The sequence below is a fragment of the Carettochelys insculpta genome, chromosome 27, assembly GCF_033958435.1.
Source record: "Carettochelys insculpta isolate YL-2023 chromosome 27, ASM3395843v1, whole genome shotgun sequence".
NCBI lineage: Eukaryota > Metazoa > Chordata > Testudines > Carettochelyidae > Carettochelys > Carettochelys insculpta.
Window position 1 is genome coordinate 6,872,081 of NC_134163.1, and position 20,101 is coordinate 6,892,181.

At 57.2% G+C, this 20,101-nt stretch overlaps 1 protein-coding gene across 1 annotated transcript; it reads right to left on the bottom strand.

The window, feature by feature from the left end:
• Nucleotides 1-6,457: 6,457 nt before the first annotated feature.
• CACTIN (cactin, spliceosome C complex subunit) lies at nucleotides 6,458-20,101 on the bottom strand. The gene is made up of 10 exons (XM_074978342.1): nucleotides 19,937-20,101; nucleotides 18,753-19,242; nucleotides 15,538-15,633; nucleotides 14,915-15,060; nucleotides 14,656-14,818; nucleotides 13,736-13,850; nucleotides 11,407-11,599; nucleotides 10,713-10,835; nucleotides 7,587-7,864; nucleotides 6,458-7,088 (listed from the first exon to the last, which is right to left on the bottom strand). The coding sequence occupies exons 1-10, from the start codon at nucleotides 20,074-20,076 to the stop codon at nucleotides 6,598-6,600; spliced, it is 2,235 nt and encodes a 744-aa protein (XP_074834443.1). The 5' UTR covers nucleotides 20,077-20,101; the 3' UTR covers nucleotides 6,458-6,597.

Genomic DNA, 20,101 nt, shown 5'->3' on the forward strand with positions numbered 1-20,101 from the left:
CTGACCGTGATTTAACTTGAATGGACGGCTTTAAAAGCTCAGCTCGGGGGCGGGGGCGGGCTAAGGACGGGTCTTTGGCCTGCGCTCCACCGGGCAGACTGGATCCCGATGAGCACAGTGATGTTGTATGATTAAAATAGGCCCACATAGGCCCTTGTCGCTGCTGCTGTTACAGGATTCCACCCAATCTGCAAAGCTGGTCGTGCAAGTGGCCGATGAAAAGCCGGGCTTTGCTGAGTGCGATTATCCCAGGTGCATGCAGCCGCAGGCCTGTGTGTGGAAAAATCCAGGCATCAGCTGGAGTTGAATGACACAGCATCTACTCACAGGCCCTGGTACACGTGAGTCACACCAAGGACCACGGCTCATCTTCTTATTAGAACAGCCACATGAAAGTCCAGCCCGTGGGGACATGCTGCTCTCACGGCCCACTGTGTTTGTTGCTGGCCAGCCCTCCATGCCCAACGTACTGCCTGGACCCCGCCTGCACTGCCTTGTGGGGGGGTTACCTTGCAAGCAAACACATCTGGCAGACAGGTGCAGTCACGCTGGGCCGAGGGCTTTGCTGGGAGCAATGGCGCGGGGAAGGGCAGCCCTAGAAGGGGAAAGACCCACTCCCTAGTAACTAGGGAATGAACTTGTTGCAGGGCAGTCAGGACCAGCTGTGACGGGCTCCCTTGGACCAGTTAGGATCAGCCAATTCCTTTCAGGGCTGCCTGAGGCTATGTCTACACTAGAGCATAAAGCCAATTTTAAGGCACTTAACTCAATTTTACAATGTGACTGTCTTCACCGTAAATACCACTAGGTCGATATTAAGGGGCACTCAGCACAAAGTCATTCACCCACACAGAAATGAGATCCGACTTCCTCACCTCAACCCTCCCATGTGGTGTAACACCAAGTTCGAATTTATGAGGTTGAATTAATCCTAGTGCAGAGCCAGTGTTACTTTAAATCAATTTTATCGGCCTCCAGAGGTATCCCACAATGCCCCACAATGCATCCGTTCTGGGTGCTTTCATCTCTGCTGCTCTCTGGGCAAGCAGGAAGTAGGATACAGGAAGCCTGACAATTGGAATTCATTTTCTCTCCGGCCAGCATAGCGATCATATCGAGCTGTGATTCCTCGTCCCAAAAGAACCCCAGCATGGAGCCACAGGAGAGCCGGATCTCATTTCTCTGTGGGTGAATGACTTTGTGCTGAGTGAACCCCAGGGACGCTCAGCAGTGCCGGGTGAAAATCAAACTCCCCCACACACCCACATGGCTGCCAGGCTGTGCAGACCAGGCCCTGTCCTGCGCAGGGTTCCAGGCTTCACAGGGCATCTTCCTGGCACAGGGTTTAGCAGGAGAGGCCAAGAAACTTGTTTTCGCCACTTCACTTTTTACTGGGCTGCACCTCCCCTCTCAGGTGCCATGTGGCTGGCAGGCTGGCCCCCTCCCTCATCACCACATGACTAGCCCCCATCCCACCCTACCATGTAGCTAACCCCTGCCCCACCATACCACACAGCGAATCCCTGCCCCACCCCACCATGTGGCGGAACCCCACCACACCACATGGCTAGCTCCTGCCCCTCCATACCACGTGGCTAATCCCTACCCCACCCCACCACGTGGCTGGGCTGTGCGCACCAAGCTTCCAGACAGTGGCATGTCCTGCCCTGCGCAGGATGAAGGCTTCTTCCCTGCGAGAAACTTGTTTTCTCTGCTTCACATTTTATAGGGCTGCCCCCCTGGCCCCCAAAGCACCATGCGCTCGGCAAGCTAGCTCCCTCCCCCCCATGAGACTATCCCCTAGGCCACCACACCACGTGGCTCCTGGGCAGTGCAGCCCCTGCCTGAAGACGGGCCACGTTCTGTCCTGCGCAGGCTTCACTGCTTGAGAGGGCCTCCCCTCCCCGAGACGACAGCAGAATGTGCCGGGGGACGCAGGCAGCACTCCCCCTTCCCAAACCGTGTGGGTCAAGGGAGACTGCCCAATGACAGACTGGAGCCCACGGCCTCTCTCTCCAGTCCCTCTCCCACACAGGCAGTTGCTGGCACTAGGGCTTCTTTACCAGCAGAGGCAAGGGAATCCCTTCCATCGCTCCACAACTTTTCTATCTTCTAACACTTCCTTAACTTTGCCTTGTCTTCTTGAGCCTCTGCTACTTCTGCCAGGGTAATGGCTCCTCCCAGCAGCCACTGGCCACCAGCGCCCTCTGGGATTCACTCCCGCTTCCATTTAGACTTGGGGTTACATAACACATCTGGAGCTACTACTTCTAAGGGGCTTCTCGCCTCATGTTGGAGACATCAGTGCAATGGCCTCCTTAGAGCGTTCTTCACTTCTGTGTGGTGATGAGATGTGGATGTGCTGGAGCAGGTTCAGCGGAGGGCAACAAACATGATAAAGGGGCCGGAGCATGTGACCTATGAGGAGAGGCTGAAAGATTTGGGCTTGTTTAGTTTGCAGAAGAGAAGACCAAGGGGTGATTTGATAGAAGGCTTCATCTTCCTGAAGGGGGTTCTAAAGAGGGGAGAGAGAGGCTGTTCTCAGTGGTGACAGATGGCAGGACAAGGAGCAATGGTCTGAAGTCACAGAGTGAGAGGTGCAGGTTAGATATTAGGAAAAACTACTTCACCAGGAGGGTAGTGAAGCACTGGAACGTGTTCCCTAGAGAGGTGGTGGAATCTCCATCTCTAGGAAGTTAAGTTCCGGTTTGACAAGGTTCTGGCTGCGATGATTTAGATGGGGTTGATCCTGCTTTAGGCAGGGGGCTGGGCTCAATGACCTCCTGAGGTCCCTTCCAGCCCTAGGATTCTATGATTCTGACTCCCAGATTTCTTGCGCTCTCTCCCCACTTCAAACCTGGCTCCTTCAGCCAGATACACTTCCACTCCTTCCCTGCATCTTCTTTCCTCGCAAATATGTCTTTCCCTAGCTGCATAAATCCCGACTGGTGTATTTTTACTGAGGGAAGAGACACTAACCACTAGAAACCAAACACCCCCGTCTTTCCTTTTCTTCTTTTGAGTCACACTAACCACTAGACACCCATGGCCTCTGGGAGTCCCTAGGAAGGCTTTCACTGCTTGCATAGACCTACTGTGTTCCATTTCAGTACCATGGGCTTCAGCTTTTGAGGTTCACCTGCTTGCTGTATTTTCACCAGGGGAAGAGACTTCTGAAAAATGGTCATTCTTCACTTCCTTGTGGTGAGGCTCACCCACTTCTCTCTCTAGTTCAAACTTGGCTCCTTCAGCCGCTCTCTCTCTTCCCTTGGATTTAATGTCAATTTGAATCTCCTGAAAACACTCTTGTAAAAGCTGCCTCTTTCCGTAATGCAGGTGACTCAAACAATTCCTCTCATTGGGGGACGAGACTACTGAAAAATGGCTGGTTTTTTCCCAGTAGCAGTGGAGGATGAGATGGCATATCACACCCGCAACCACTTGCGGGGCATTTTTTTCCCATAAAGCCCTGGTGAAAAGCCCCAGAATGCAACAGGGCTGAAGGAACTGTGGGATAGGCGCCCACAACGCACCGCTGCCTCGAACTCGGGTGACTTAGTAGGGACACGCTGTCCCCTTTGTAAGCAGGTGCAGACACTCCACTTCGACTTTGTACCACTCAATTTTATAAAGTTGACTAATAAATTTGACTTCCCTGAGCCATGAGCAAAGGCAGCTGCTGGGGCCAGCGTTGAGTGTCACATGCTGAGAGCCAGGAACAGGCAACTGTGTAATTAATTACTAGTGCAGTAACATTCCACTGTTCAGGTGTCACAGACAGACGCATAGTCCAGGCCTAGCCCGTGGAAGCAGTGGGTAAAAGCTCAAAGGATCTCGCTCACACCCTGCACCACGGATGCAGAGAACCTGATCCAAAGGGGACTTCTGCCGGTAGAGCTAGTCCTGCACACAAAGCACCACAGGGCACAGGCTCCTCCCTGGGCCAGATTTCTCCCAGCTGGAATCCCTCAAGGCCTCATTTACTGCTTCCTAAATCCCTGCGCTCATTAGCGGCTGCCCACTGCCCGCATTACGCAATGCCTGGGAGGCCTCAGCCTCCGGGGAGAGCCGCAGGGGTTTGGAGCCTGGCTGGGCGCCACCAACATGAAAGCAGCTACAGCCAGCGCTAGACGCCAGGGGCTTCTGTAGCCCCAGCAGCATTGGGGCTTGTGCACCCACTCGTCCCTCCCCCACAGGTGCTCCAGCCCCCTGGGTTCAACACACAGCTGCAGCTCCAGGTGCCTGCGCACAGCTGTCCCTGGTTTAACTCCTGCCCTTCCTGTGCCAGACCCCGAGGAGCAGCGGGGCGCCCAGCTGGAGCAGGCGGCAGGGCTAGCTCTAGGGAGAAACACGATTCTCTTGCCTGGGCCAAACAGAGCCCATTTATCCCCCCTTTGCTGAGCCTGCCCGTCAAGCGCGCCAGAGCACACCCCCCTGCCCCAAGCAGGACTGCCGCCCTTAGCGCCTGCTGGGACTGTCGGGCCCAGCTGGGCAGGCCCTGGAGCAGCCAAGAACTACCAAGAGCCCAGATGGCCAGCTAGGATGGCAAGGCAGTTCCAGCATGGACGGGGAAAAATCACCCCTGCCCCATTAGAAGCCAACATCTAAGGGGGAAGCTAGTCTTGGGGCCAACTCCTGTGCACCATCCATGGGCCTGCCAGACCCAGGCGGGAGGGAAGGTGCTGCTGCTGGCAGGCCACATAGATGCCCTGGGTGATGTCCCAGGCCAGAGCTCTTCACACGCTGCACTCGCTGCAAGCGCAGCAGCACAGCACAGCTGGCAGCCGGAAGCCTCCCCCACAGCACCCCAGCCCTCTCCCCGGGGGCAGCCCTCGGCTACTTTCATCTCAGGCACTAGGTCCTGGAAAGGGGCAGAGGTGGTGTTGGGCGGAGCAGGGGGCAGCAGGCTCCCAGCACAGACATGAAAGGAGGCTGGGGAGAGGGGAGGGCAGCGTGCCAGGTCCTGCTCCAGAAGGGGGATCGCTCATTAAAGGCCCCAGAAGAAAAGGCACTGAGGTCACATGTGGGAAACGTCTCCATTGAGAGGAGTCTGGCAAGGGCCGCGCGGGCCTGGAACCCATCAACCAGGGAGAAGGGCTGGCTCAGGCTGCAGAGCCGTCTCTGGGGTGCTAAGTCTGTCAGCAGGCCGGGCGCTAGCTGCTAGCATCTGACCCTGCTCCTTGCAGCATAGGAGCTGGGAGCCTGCCGAGGGGCCTGGCAGGCAGGCCGGGGTAGGGGAGGGTATCAGCAAGCCACCTGCAGCCCACTGTTGAGCGCACGGAACACTGTGAGCAAAGGCAGCCGGGAGGAAGGATGCCTGGGTTCTATCTAGGACAGAGCAACGGTCACATCACACCTGCACCTCTGCCCCCCACCAGGCACAACCCGGCTACACGGGGGATAGGCCCCGCAGCAAGGTGAACGGCTGGACTGCCGGCAGCCAGACCTGCCAGGAGCCAGTGCTCATGGGACTGACTGGGAGCCACATCACGCTGCCCCCAGGAACAAGGATCAAACAGGGCCTGGGGAAGCAACCCCCGGGGTGGAGGAACAAGCTGAGCAGCAGCTGCCGGAGGCTCACAGCCCAGTGCTGGCTGCCCTGCACCCTGGGAGACACCGGCCGATGCCCTTTAGCACGGCTGCGCAGGGGCTGGTCCCTCCCAGCTGCGAATGGAGCTGTTCTGGCTGCGGGGGCAGAGCTTGTGCCTGGTTCTGCCTTGTGCCACAGCCCGCTGCTTGTGCGGGGAGGACACGGAGCTGCAGGGGGCAGGTGCCCAGGCCAGGCTGTGGTTAGGGGAGCGAGGCAGCACCCTGAGCCCTTCCCTCCCACCTTCCTCCAGCTGTGTAGCTGCCTGAAGCAGGGAAGCACAGCAAGGGGGAGTGGAGCTCCCATGGGAACACAGAGCTCCAGGGAGCTTGTCCAAGGAGTAACTGGCTCATCCTAGGGAAGCGCGAGTGCTGGCCCTGCCTCTGGGCACTCCTGGCCCCACTGCCCAGCTGTGAGGTTTACAGAATCCAGCTTTATTGTGGTGGGCGTCATCCCCAGCTCCTCTCCCACAGCCCATTAAGAACATGAGGTGAGAGCAGCTCACGCCTGCCTTTCCCCCACCGCACAAAGCAAAACACACAGAGTGCCAGAGGGGCCACAAGCAGGGCCAGAGCCACCGATGGTGGAGCACCTGCCAAGCAGACCACAGGGCAGGTTGCCAGATCCCCTGGCCACAGGGCTGGCCAGATTGCCAACAGTCCCCCCAAGAGGAGGCAGCAGGTGGCACGCAGGCAGGCGCCTGGCACGTCACCAGGGTAACAGTACCCCTGGAAGCGGAACCAGCCCAAAGTCAGTGGGCAGGGGGGCGCCTGGCACGTCACCGGCGGTAGCCGTACCCCAGAACTGCAACCAGGAGGCAGGCAGGCGCCTGGCACGTCACCGGCGGTAGCGGTACCCCCAGAAGTGCAACCAGGAGGGCGCCTGGCACGTCACCGGCGGTAGCGGTACCCCCAGAACTGCAACCAGGAGGCAGGCAGGCGCCTGGCACGTCACCGGCGGTAGCGGTACCCCCAGAAGTGCAACCAGGAGGCAGGCAGGCGCCTGGCACGTCACCGGCGGTAGCGGTAGCGTTTGAAGTGGAACCAGAGCTGGAAGATGCCGTTGGCGAACTGGCAGCGGAAGCCGTGGCGGTGCGAGTACTCCCACTCCCGGTTGACGATCTTGAAGGCGATGTCCTCGTAGGGCGGGCCGGCGTGGAAGCGCAGGATGGCGAAGTCCTTGTTGTCCTGGCAGGCCTCCAGGAAGTACTCGGGCGTGGAGCGCTTGTCAATCAGGTCGGGGTAGAAGATGTTGAACTTGTAACCCTGCACGATCTTGGGCGGGGGGTTGTCGAAGTCGTAGTGCGTCTGGTTGTACTTGTTCCACTCGAAGCCTGTGTGCACCCGGTTGAAGAAGCGGGGCTTGCGGGGCCGGTACTTGTCGGCCCACAGGTAGGCCTTGCCCGTCAGGGGCATCTCCACGCTGAACTGGGCCTCCTCGGCCCCCATGCCCTCCTTGGCCTTGCGGAAGAAAATGTCCTCGGCGCTCTCGCTGGCGTCTCCTGCGGGGCGAGGGGCGGTCAGAGGGCAGCAGAGAGGTTAGTCCTGCACCGCTGCCCATGTGGCGCCCTCCCTGGGCAGGACAAGGCGAGGCAATGCTGCCGGGCACACCTCAGCCGGAGCCAGCTGGGAAGAGGACTCGAGGCCAGGGAGCTCCAGCCAGCACTGGGGGCTGAACGGAGGGCAGAGCCCACGCATGGCCCCACCCACTGGCAACAAAGCCAGCGGCCGGGCTGGCGGGGCCTGGCTGGCAGCTGCTGCTGTGAGATGTTACCCTGGGAGGATGATCCCTTCCCCCACCCCAGGTGAGCAGGTCCCAGGTCTGCTGGGCTCCGCCAGCCCCGCACTGCATGCCTGCTGGGGCGGGCGCATGGCCTCAGCAAAGCAGGGGGGCTGCCAGGCCTTCTCCAAGACCCAGCAGGGCAGAGGCAGAGCCGGAAGGAACCCGCCAGCCCGCGCCTGGAGACGGACACGGCCAGGCCAGCTGTGCCAGTGGCTACCTGTAGCCTGCAGCTGTTGTCTCAAGAGCAGCAGGTGCTGGAGATCCTCCTCTGCCTCCAGCACGTGGGCGTCGCAGGGCAGCTCGTGGGAGTTCAGCAGCCTGGGACTGTACTTCCCAGCATCGTAGTCATCCAGGCTCTGCTGGATCAGGTCCTCCTCCATCAGCACCGCTTCCCCCTCCCCCTCTCCTTTGGCCTCGGCCTCCCCGCCAGCCTCCGAGGGGGCGCCCGCTGCAGAGGTGCCAGGCTGCACTGGAGCGCTCTCCTCTAGGTCTGGCCTGCAAGGCAAAGGCGGGAGAGGTTCCAGCGAGGGGGGCTGGCTGGACGTGGGGGACATGCAGGGTGGGCTCAGGCACTGGAAAGCTCAAACATGGGGTCTCAATCTCATGGCCCGTGGGCCACCTATGGCCCAACAGTTCCACAACCCAACCCGGCCCTGCCGCTGGCTCCCGAGTCCCTGCAGACCTGGGGGGTGTCTGCCCCCTTCGCCCTAGTCCAGCCCCTGCTCCGCCCCCCACTGCACCCCTCCCTGAGGGACACGGGCTCGGGGATCTCCAGGGGTCCTATCCTGGGCCCACAGCAGGGGTCCCCTCCACCGCCCCTGCTCTGCCACCGCCTCCCAGGCCAGCCCGGTCATGCTGCTCCGCAGCGCCAACAGGAAGCAGGCTGGCTTGGAAGGCTGCAGTGCAGCAGAGCCGGCTTTGGCATAGAACCCCCCGGGGTCCTGGCACCCCAGTGAGTGTGGAGGGGCCCACACACCGCTGCTGGCCCCAGCCCAGCCAGGGCCCCATGGGCTAACCACAGTAGGGGGGGGACCATCTCATCCACAGGATGGCTGGGGCAGCATCAAACAGCCCTAAGCCAGGACGCTGTGCATCACGGCCCCCACAGCTGGGCTACGGGGAAGTGCCAGCAGCCGCTCTGGCCCTGATGGGCTACTGGGGTGGTTAAATCACCTGGGGAATGGCAGACAGGGCCTGTGACACACAAGGTGAGGGGGGCACGCAGGCCAGCAAGGGGGGCCAGGAAATGCAGGGGGGAGGGGAAATTCCCAGAGACCCCTGCTACCCCCCCACAGAGCCCTGCCAGAGAGGGGTGCCAGCTGGCTCCGGCCTTGAGGTAATGGAGTTCGAGTCTCCCGCTCTCATGGCAGTTTGCAGGAGGAGGGGGCCCTTCTACAGGCCACGGACCTGTAGACAAATCAGCTGCGGGCCAGACACGGGAGAAGCTAAAAGCCAGCCCAACTGTATGGGGGCCAGGGCTGGAGGTGTATGGCCTAGAAAGAAGGGGGCAGGAAGTGGGTGGGATGTGGGAGGGAGGGTGCAAGAAGGGGGTAGGTCTGGGGGGTCTGCAGGAGTGGTTTGGGGGCACAGGGTCTGGGTAACGGTGCAGTTACCTGCTCACCCTCTGACGCACATGGCTCTGCTCCCACCCCCCTCCACTGCTCTGATTGGCTGGAATTGCAGCCAACCAGAGCAGTGGTGCGAAGCCAGGCTGCAGAGGCTGCCGCAGCTCCCCTCCAGCTGGAGGGGGGAACAGCCTGGCACCTGGAGCTGCTAACCGCCCCGGCAGAGCCCACAATCTGCATCTGGCCCGGGAGGCTCAGGGCAGGGCCAGCTGCAATGGAGGACAGCCCTGAGCCTGGGGGGGCCGGATCCAGGCTGCAGACCAGAGATCCCCCACCGCTGCCCTGGGGGCATCCACATTCCCACAGGGCACTGCTCGGCACAGCCCTCTGCCTGCCCCCCGTGCGTCACTGCCTGTCCCACACAGACACCTCTCGCCCGTGGCCTGGAGATGCTGCAGCCGACAGGGGCCCCCGCGCCCCTTCTCCCAGAGAGGGGATTTCTGATGGGAGTTGGGCGTGCGCCCCTCCCCACAACGCTATGCTCAGACCGGGCCTTCTGCTGCCAGGACTGTGCAAAGCTGTGGGAAAGGGCAGAGCCCCCCCACCCCGCAGCGTTCACTACAGGGAGCTGCCGTGGCCCCCAAAGGACAGCAGCACCTCGCCGGGGCTGCCTCCTCGGGGGACGGGAGGGGAACGTTTGCCAGACCCGAGTGAGGGGACCCCTCCGGAACGGTTTGCCTCTGACTGGGGCTCAGCAGCTGGAAAGGAGGAGCCGTAACTCGGCGATCAGCCCAAGCACGTCCCAGGCCCTGCGTCAGAGCAGCTGGCAGGGTGCACAGGAGCCCGGGCCTGGCCTTGCTGCACTGAGTGGGAGGGAGAGAGGGAGGCGCCTGGAGTTCTGCTGGGCAGCTGTAGTCGGCTCTACAAGAGGGGTGGTCTCGTGAGGAGAGCACGGGCCCCAGGCACACAGGTTTCCAATGCCCACAGAGCTGCCAGGCTAGCGATGGGCTTTATTCCCAGCTCTTCCACCCCCCTCCTCGGTGCCCGTGGAATGCCAGCTGCCATCTGCGGCAGCAGGGAGCTGTGCACGGAGGGCAGGGCTCACAAACAGCAGCCCTCAGCACAGCAGGCCACACACACACACACATCACGGCCAAGCTCCCACCAGCACCTCTTGCCCCAGCACCAGGCTATTCTCCTGCTGGCCACGCTGACAGCCCTGCGGGGACGGCGGTGGCCTGAGGCACTCCCCCACACAGCCAGCCAGGTCACTGCCTATCAACGGGGAGCCAGCCCTTCACACCGGACACTAGGGCTGACCGATACCAGCCCAGACACAAAGGGGTCACATAAAAACAGCCCGTAGCTACACCTCCTATCTGTGTGCACAGCAGTGCTCAAAGCCGGCCAGTGATCTCAAAGCTTGGGGCGCCGCCCCCCCAAGCCGACGGGCAGGCGGCATGTCAGCCTGCGGGGGCGGGGGTGCGTGTTACAGAGGTTGGAGAATCTAGCTGTGACTACCAACCCCGTTGCACCCCTCAGGCGTGAGGAGACAGCGCACTTGGGAGCAGAGGGTTCCTGGGGGGAAGGAACTAGACACACGGCAAGGCAGCAGCAAAACCCAGAACCGAACCCTGGAGTCCTGTCCTCTGGCTGCTGGGCCGTGCTGCTCAGTGGTTGGCTCCCTGGGATGTGGGGGATGCTCAGCCTAGGGCGGGGCTGAGCTAAGCCCCCAGCCCTGCTTGCGGAGTCAGAAGGACAACGCCTGCCCTGCGTACCTGTCGCTGGGGGAAGACGGCTCCCTCTTCAGGATGGGAAACAGCGGCTCGCTCTCCACGCCCTGCTCCTGCTTCAGCTTGTACAGCTTCTGGCGTAGCACATCCTGGTGCCGCTCCCGGAGCCTGCGGGGAGCGAGGAGAGCAAGGGCGTGAGCCCCCCAGAACCACCTTCCTCTGAGGGTGCCCTCCCAGCCTTCCTCCAAGACACTCCCCACTCTCCTGGGCGGGGAGCCCTTGGCCTCCAGCAGGGGCTGGGTATGCCTCACTCACACAACAGCAGCTCAGGGTCTGAGCAGGGGGGCTCAGCTCCTGGGTCCTGCCCCAAAGGGACTGGCGATGCTGCCACTGAGAGCTTGGGTCACAGCCAGGCTCCGCTGGGAGCACACCGTTGTCTCCTTCAGGCTGATGCCTCAGGGTCAGACAGCTTGAGCCCCGATGGTCGTGTGTGTTGTGGGGGAGGGGCAGGGACGAAAGAGGAGCAGACTCAGTATCAGCTTTTGTGCTTCCCAGCATTTGGACCTGCCAGCTACAGGGGAAGTGCGGCGCTCTCCTTCCCCTCCCCCAGAAGGGGGCAGACCCATCACCAGCTGGGAGGGGCTAAAATGCCCCCCTCCAGCTTGGGACATTGGCATGACCTCCACCCCGTGATCTGTGCCACGTCCCCCCCGCAGAACACGCTGCCTCTCCAGCTCACCTGGCCCGGGCCATGTACGCTTTCAGCTGCTGCAGCAGACTCTCCCAGTAGCCAATGTCCAGATTGGGGCCCCCCGCTCGAATCTTGCCCTCGATGCCCTGGAAAATCACTTGCAACTGGTTGTACGTCTTGCCCTTGAACACCGACTGCACGTCCAAGCTGACGGAGGCGTTGACACCCTCCCGGCGCTCTCCTGCCGCGTGGACAGACAAGAGCTAATGGAAAGGCTGAGGGAAGGACCGACCAGCAGCTCCTGAGCCCTGGTGCAGAGCCGAGGCCTGCCCTGAGCCAGCTCTCAGGATCAGCTGCTCCATCATCACACCGCCCCCGCCCGGGGCACGAACCGCACTGCACTGCAGCCGGCCCCTCCCTGCCAGACGTCAGGTGTTTCTCAGCTAGTCCTACTGCCGGCTGTCCAGCCAGAGCTCACCAGGTACAATCTGCTGCTGATTGGAACAGGGTCCAACCCCGCCGCACAGCAAATGCCCTCAATTCCCCGCGACTGGCACTGAGCACCATTCAGGATGGGGGCCCAGGCTATGCTGCTCACCCAGCACCTGGCCCTTTGGCGGGCTCTTGGCTGGAGTTCCCAAGCCAGGTGCTTCGGCACAAGCCTGAGCAAAGCAGCAGGGTGCACGTGATTGGCTCATGCTGTCAGTGTGCAAAGCTGTTGCTTGCTGAGCCTGCGGTTCTGGGACCCTCCGAGATGGGACAGTCAAGCCCAGGCCAGTTCTCCTGAGCTCAAACAGGAAGACCAACAGCTGCCTGCAGGTGCCCCCTGGCTGCACCAACACAGACTGCAGCTCTCGGAGAGTAAGGCCCTGGGATACAGGCCACAGAGGCAACTCTCAGGAGCTACAATCACGGAGATGCTTTTCTGGATTTTACTAGCCACAGCTGCCATCACTGCTGGCCAGACCAGCACCTGTAGCCGTTCCTGAACTCTCAGTACAAAGGAGGGGAATTCCCCTCACAGGGGGTGCCCTTCCCCTTCAGGCAGCAAGAGTGGGGAGGAGGCAGCAGCAGAAAGGTAAAAAACTTCCAAACAGCAAAAGAAAAAAAACCCTGTCCTTTTAAAATCTTGGTCTCGGTTCCTGGTTCAACGTGATCCCATTGCTGACACCATGTCAGGGCTAATCCCCACTCTGATACTCCACGTGCAGAAGGTGGGGGCTCACAAAAGCTTTAATACCTTGCCTGTATAAGCGCCCCTAAAAACAAACTCCCCGATGTCACCAGTTCCCTGACCCTGGGAGGTAATCACCCCAGGGGGTAACTGCCAGTGATAACGCTCCCCTTAAAACCAGAAAGACTCACTTAGATAGCTCACTGTGGGGTAGCCCCAAGCTTCCCCCTTTCCTTATAAGATGGCTTGGAAACAGAGAGCTGTAATTTGACAGCTGACCCTTTTGGCCTAGGCAGGCATCTGCACAGATACTCCTCTAGGACACAGGTATCAAATCATTGCCTTAAAAACTAAACATGCACAAAAAAAATACCAAGAAAATAAATAAGCATACTTAATTTCTGGGGATAAAGCAGCAACTCAAACATCAAGGTTAGAGCAGCGAGAATTACTTCCCTGGGATTCACCTTAGAAGTTACAGAGTACAGGGGAAAAAATACATCAAACAGCCTAGAACCTTCCACACCAAATAAAAAAAAAAACCAACATGATCACATCTAACCAAACATTTCCTTTCTACTTACTCTATGCACCGAATATGATGTGGCCAAGATACTTACTGGATTAAGCCTGTTTAAAATCCATCCGACTGGTTTGTCTCTCTCTGCATCAGCCACATACACAAAGACCCTCTCTTAGCAGGCACTAGTTTTGATTCAAAGGTCTCTCTCTCCCTCTTCATTCACTCACCTGGCTGTTTCACGTGAGACACCCTCCCCACCAGCTCCCCAACCTTCCTCCGCCAGCTTAACCCTTTACAGGCATTCATTTATGACACTTGGTCATAGCTTCAGCCCGCGCCTGCACTCTGGGACGGCTAAGAGCTCTAGGTTAGAACAAAGCAGCTGAGGGTTCCAGGGCCAGGAACCAGCCACGCTCCAGAACTCCATGTAGCTCTGTCATTATTTTATAGCACCGGGTGTGCTCGGCAACTCAGGCCTGACAGCAAGATCACCTCCTGAGTGATCGCAGTTCACAGAGGAGACGTAATCTGACAAAGGTCACGGAGCAAGATGGGTCAGAGCAGAACACAGGCTTCTGCTCTAACAACTAGGCCACGCTCCCTTCTGTCACCCTTTCCCACCTGCACTACTGTGCATATGCAATGAAGGTGCTGATAGCCAGTGTTTCACCCCCTCTTACCGGGGCCTTTCCCAGAAGCCTCTAGTTTCCGGAGTTTAGCTATCTCGTCCTCAGTGATAATGGTCATGTCCCTCCAGAAATCCACGTTCTTGCCCTGCTCCAGTTCCATATAAACCTAAAACAAAGAGCCACATGGGGAGTCAGGGCGTGGCACTGCTTGGAATATCAGTGCCATTCATGTGTCACTCACATCAACATTTTAAAACTGCAACGAATCTTACCTGACACACCAATCCAAAAGCAGGGAAAAGTTACAATTCACTAAATACAATAACGTTTATATCTATGTATCATCTCTCTACCTATTCTTTTCTTAATAAAACCTTCAGTTTTTAGATACTAAAGGCCTGACTGGCAGCACGGTATTTCGTGTACGATCCAAACTAGTGCTGATCTGGTAATGTGGCTGGCCCTTTGGGTCTCAGAAGACCATTTTACTTACAAATAACTCTTCACTTTGTTGGACATAAGTGCTGACTGGAAGTCAGAGATGGGAATGCAGTAAAGGGAACAGAGATTTCTTTTGTCAGTGCCTGATACCCAGCCTGGGAACCAGGAGCACAGTATGTGACTGGCTGGCGGTTAACTTCAGTGTTAACCCTGAGGTTTGGGGGAATTTGCTCTAGTTTCTTCAGCCTACCCTAATGTTGTCATACTGGGAGAGGGCTGCCCTAGGCGCCTTCAGGCCACATATATGCAGGCCTAGAGCTGCCATCTGAATCAGACCCTCTGCAGCTGCAGGCTCTGCTAGTCCAACAAGCACTGAAGGCAGGGCTGAGGAGCACAACAGGTGGGGCACGGGGGCATGGGTAAAAACAGGAAAGAAGGTCAGAGAGCAGCTAGCAAATGGAACCCTGGAGACAGCAGTACTGGAGACAGGCCTGTAGGGAGTGCATCTGCCCTACCCGAAAGGCAGGTACCTGGATATCCTCCAGCAGATCTTCCATGTCAGAGACCGTCAGGCCATTCAGGAAGGTGTAAGGCTCATGCATCTCTACTGCCAGGTCATCGTCCTCCGCACTGATGTACTTGGCCAGCAGGTCGATGGGTTTGGCACGGCCATCCCGGATCCGGATCTTTGACCTACAAGTAACGCAACAATGAGCTCCAGCTGCCACGTCCTCGAGCGTGCCTGCCCCTAGCACACACGCCTGAGACAAGGTGCCGGTGCCTGCCTACCGCAGCTTGGCCTGGTGGAGATGGAAGTTGTCCTCTTGCTCCTCCCAGGTTTTGAAATGCTCCGCCTCCTTCTCCCGCTGCAGCATCTCCAGCTCCTGCTCTCGCATGGCCTTTTCTCGCTCCCGCTCCAAGCGCAGCTGCTTCACCTGCCTCGGGGGAGGGGAGACTGTTGCAGTACAGAGCCTAGGGCACAAGGGCTCAGCTGGCCCAAGAATGTGAACTCACAGACAGCAACTTCAAATCCAACCCAGCTCAAAACTGCCCCACTTCCCACAGTTGGCCCTGTTCTTACAGGGAGCTGGGAGAGCAGCAGGAGACAGACAAGAATCTACGCTGCCCTGCACAAAGGGAGAGCTGAAACTTACATATGGGTGTCAGAGACCCCAGGCAGGGCCCATGCTCAGGGCCTGGGGATACTGAGACCTCATTCAGTTTGATATTGACTCATTAGAGAGACTAGAGGCAGCTCATGCTCAGGGTCCTACAGCAACATCCCTGTCACTACACACTCACCTCTCTTCACCCATCAAAGACGGGAGCACAGACCCGGCAGGAGGAGTCAGACAGCCACTGGTAATCAAGTGACTTATACGGGGACCAGCCTCCTCACTGCTGGCTCTCACCTTTTGAAGCTCCAGACGGTTGTCCCCCTGGATTCGTTTATTTCTCTCCTTCAGTTCTTTCTCCTCCAGGTGGCTGATCCCTTTCTTCTCCAGGGCCTGAAACCAATCACACGTCAAGAAGAAGTAGGGAGCTTTGAGTTTCCCGAGAGGCCCCTCTCAGGTGCCATTTGCGAATTGGCAGTAAGTCCCCACTACAAGCCCTCTGCAGGTGCTAAGCACACAGCATCCGCACACTTCCGACCACCGCAGAGGGACTTCAGCCCTGCAGCCTCCAGAAGATGATGCTGCGGAAGAAGAAATCAGCCAGCGGCCCTCAGGATTAGCTGTGGAAGCCTGAAGGTGCAGATGAAAGAACCCACCATCCCCTCTAAATTATCATTAAGCGCCTTGTAACGAATAAACTGGAAACACAGCAGCAGCTGCCAGTGCCTGTAATCTGATGGAAAAAATGGAAGAGGTTGGTTTAGATTACATAAAATCATAAGAGTAGCCACACTGGGTCAGACCAAAGGTCCATCCAGCCCAGTATCCTGTCTGCCAACAGTGGACAATGCCAGGTGTCTCGGGGAGAACCAAACAGGTAACGATCTCTCTCCTGCCATCCATCTCCAGCCCCTGACAAACAGAGGCTAGGGACACCGTTCCTTACCCATCCTGGCTAATAGCAATTTATGGACCCAACCTCCATGAATTTATCTAGCTCTTTTTTAAACCCTGTTATAGTCTTCAGACAACTAAGAGAAGCTTCCAAATCACAGGCCCTGGTTCTCATGGGAGACTTTAATCACCTTGACATTTGTTGGGAGACCAATACAGCTGCACACAGATGATCCAGGAAGTTTTGGGGGAATGTTGGGGATAACTTTTTGGTACAAGTGATAAAGGAACCAACCAGGGGCCGTGTGCAGCTTGACCCGCTGCTCACAAACAGGGAAGAACTAGGAGAAGAAATAGAAGTGGGTGGATTTCAGGATCCTGACGAAAGGAAGGTGAACAGTAAAATACAGACACTGGACTGCAGAAGAGCAGACTTTGATTCCCTGCAAGAACTGATGGGCAGAATCCCCTGGGCAGCTAATATGAATGGGAAAAGGAGTCCAGGAGAACTGGCAGTATTTTAAAGAAGTCTCATTGAAGGCACAGAAATAAACCTGGTGACAGATGAGGTGGGAAAAGCTGAAGTACTCAATGCTTTTTTTCTGCCTCAGTCCTCACAGTCAAGGTCAGCTCCCAGACTACTGCACTAGGTAGCAAACTATGGTAAAAAGGTGGGGGGCCCTCGGTGGGGAAAGAACAGTTTAAGAGCTATTTAGAAAAGCCAGACATATACAAATCAATGGGTCTGGATTTGATGCATGCAAGGGTACTTTGGGAACTGGCCAGTATCATTGCAGAGCCTTTGGCTACTATCTTTCCAAACCTGTTGGGATCAAGAGGTCCTTGGGCATTGGAAAAAGGCAAATGTAGTGCCCATCTTTAAAACAGGAAACAATAACAATCTAGGGAGCTCAGCCTCACCTCAGTGCCCAGAAAAATCATGGAGGGGTTCCTAAAGGAATCCACTTTGGAGCACTTGGAAGAGGGGAAAGTGATCAAGAGTAGTCAACATGGATTCACCAAGGGCAAGTCCTGCCTGATGAATCTGATTAGCTTCTGTGATGAGGTAACAGGCTCTGTGGACATGGGAAAGTCAATGGATGTGATATAACTGGACTTTAACCAAGCTTTTGATACAGTGTCCCACAATATTCTTGCCCATAAATTAAGGAAGTATGAATTGGATAAATGGACTGTAAGGTGCGTAGAAAGCTGGCTAGATGGATGGGCCCAACAGGTAATAGCTCGATATGCGGTTGGTGGTCGGTTTCAAGTGGAGTACCCCAACAATCAGTTCTAGGACCAATATTGTTCAACATCTTTGTTAATAACCTGGATGAGGGCTGGACTGCACTCTCAGGAAATCAGCAGATGACACTAAGCTAGGGAGACAAGCAGATATGCTGGAGGGTGACTATACGGACCAGAATGACCCAGATACATTGAAGGATTGGGCCAGAAGTAATCTGATGAGGTTCAAGGAGTACAAGTGCACTTGGGACGGAAGAATACCAAACATGTTACAGCCTAGGTACTGACCGGCTAAGTAGCAGTGCAACAAAAAAGGACCTGGGGATTAGAGTGGTGAGAGGCTGGATATGAACCAGCAGTGTGCCCTTGCAGCCAAAAAGGCTAACGGCATATTGGGCTGCATTAGGAGGAGCATTTCCAGAAGATCTAGAGAAGTTACAATTCCCGTCTATTTGGCACTGGTGAGGGCACATCTGGAGTACTGTGACCAATTCTGGGCCCCCAGTATAGAGAGGACGTGGACACATTGGAGCAGGTCCAGGAGAAGGCAACAAAAATGATTAAGGGGCCGGAGCACATGATCTATGAGGAGAGGCTGAGAGATTTGGGTTTATTTAGTTTGCAGAAGACAAGACTGAGGAGTGATTTTATAGCAGCCTTCAACTGTCAGGAAGATGGAGAGGACAGATGGCAGAACAAGGAACATTGGTCTGGAGTTGCAGAGAGATAGTTTTTTCCTAATATTCAACCTACACCTATTTCACCAGGAGGGTGGTGAAGCACTGGAATGCATTACCCAGACAGGTGGTGGAATCTCCATCCCTAGAGGTTTTTAAGTCCTGGATGGGATGATTTAGTTGGGGTTGATCCTGATTTAGGCACGGAGCTGGACTTGATGACCTCCTGAGGTCCCTTCCAGCCCTAGGATTCTATGATTCTGGTTTGTACATTATGGGAACAAATTAAATAATTTTTCCTTGCTCACTTTCTTACAGCGATTGGTTTGCAATGGCAGGCCAAATGAAAGTATACTGGTTCTTTAAGACAACTGCTCCAAACTCATGGGAGTCTCTCCAGCACATCCTTGGTCCTGGTTTCACCCTCACTTTCCTGCTCTTAGCATTTTCAAATTCAGCCCTACCCCGACTCACTCCCCACACTGTCCCCCTTGGCTCTATCTGCAGCAGTTCAGCTCGTATGTGCAATACCAAATTAACTGAAGTTCCATGGGGAGAGCTCTGCTGTGGGAACAGCAGAGCCCTGATTCCCTCCTGAGGTCCCTTCCAGCCCTACGATTCTGTGAAGACATGGGGAAAAGCCCATCCGTCCCCCACCCCACTGCTGGCTGAGGTGGAGAGAGATCTCACTTTGCTCCAGATGAAGGTGCCCAGAAGATTGTTGTCCCCGAATGGGTTGTCGGTGTTGGTGTAGCCCATGTACTCCTCCCCCCAGCCCATCTTCTCACGCTTTTTCCTCTCCTTGGCTTCCTTCTTGGCCAGTCGCCTGGCCCTCTTCTCCTCCGGAGTCTCCAACGCCTTCATCAGCTCTGCCTGCTTCTTCTTCTCCTCCTTCAGCCTGAGTCGCTCCTGAAGGCTCAGCTGCTGCCCCAGATCCTCCTTTGCGCTCTGGGAACGTGAAGGAGAGGGAGACGTGACAGAAGACACAGAAGACCTGGAACTGGATCGCTTCCGCCTCCTGTCTCTGCTGCGGCCTCTTTTTTTCACTCTCTCAGAATTGGAGTCTGAGCTAGAGGAGCGATCCTGTGACCGAGAGCAGCGGTTCTTCTGCTTTTTGTGGTGCCGGTCCCTGCTTTTGCTTTTCTTTTTCCTCCATCTCTGCCTCTCGTCAGCATCAGAGCTAGAAAACAAAAACAATAGTGACAAATACCTCAGAGAAAGAAAGCACAGCTCCATGATCCTTTTACAGCCCCTGCCTATCTACACAGCTTTCCAAAACATTTATTCGCCCTCGCAGCAGCTCTGTCTCAGGTAAACACTCCCAACATTTCACCAATACAGAAAGTACACACAAGAAGCAGGTTAGGCAAAGTCACGGAGTAGCTAAGTGGTTGAAACAGAAAAGGAACTCAGCTCTTTCTCAATTCATCTTTCAGCCCTGGGCTTGCCCCTCCCCATAGTCTGTTGTGTTGGAAATGGAAGTTCCCAGCTCCCTCGTGCAATGGCTCCAATGTAGACTAAGCCCCTGCTGCCAGCTCACACCCCTGCAAATTGCTTGTGGGATGAAGCCCCCAGGCCAGTCTCTGGACGAGGACCAGGGCACGCTATAGGCTGTATACACTATAGGTGTAACGCGGCTGCTCGGCGTTACCGGACGGGTGACACCGGAGGGTGGGTACAAAGCGGCAGGACGGGACCCGCTGCTGGGGGCGGGGCGCTGGGCTCCGGGTTATGGAGGCGGGGGCACCGCCTGGCTCGACCGGGAAGGGGCCGCGGGGCAGCCGCAGCGCTCCGGGAAGCGGCCCAGGGTGAAGCCCCGAGCTAGGCCAGACCTGCAGACGGGCGCCCAGAGAACCCGCGGGGCCGCGCCTCACCCCGAGCCCGGGTCCCTGCGCCGCCGCCGCTTCTCGCCATCGCTGCTGGCGTCGCTGGAGCCGGAGTGGGCCCGGCGCCACCTCTCCCCGGGGCTCCGGTGCCGCGAGCGCCCCGCGGGGCTGCGCGAGCCGGACCCCATAGGCGCGTCGCGGCTGCGCGGCGCT

Bases quoted from the DNA above. Each gene is read 5' to 3' on its own strand.
- CACTIN (XM_074978342.1), bottom strand. From the start codon at position 20,076: ATGGGGTCCGGCTCGCGCAGCCCCGCGGGGCGCTCGCGGCACCGGAGC. The intron at 15,634-18,752 runs GTGAGATCTCTC...GATTGGTTTCAG, and splicing joins GCACCTTCATCTGGAGCAAA to GCCCTGGAGAAGAAAGGGAT. The intron at 11,600-13,735 runs GTAAGAGGGGGT...TCCACGCGGCAG, and splicing joins GGCTTCTGGGAAAGGCCCCG to GAGAGCGCCGGGAGGGTGTC.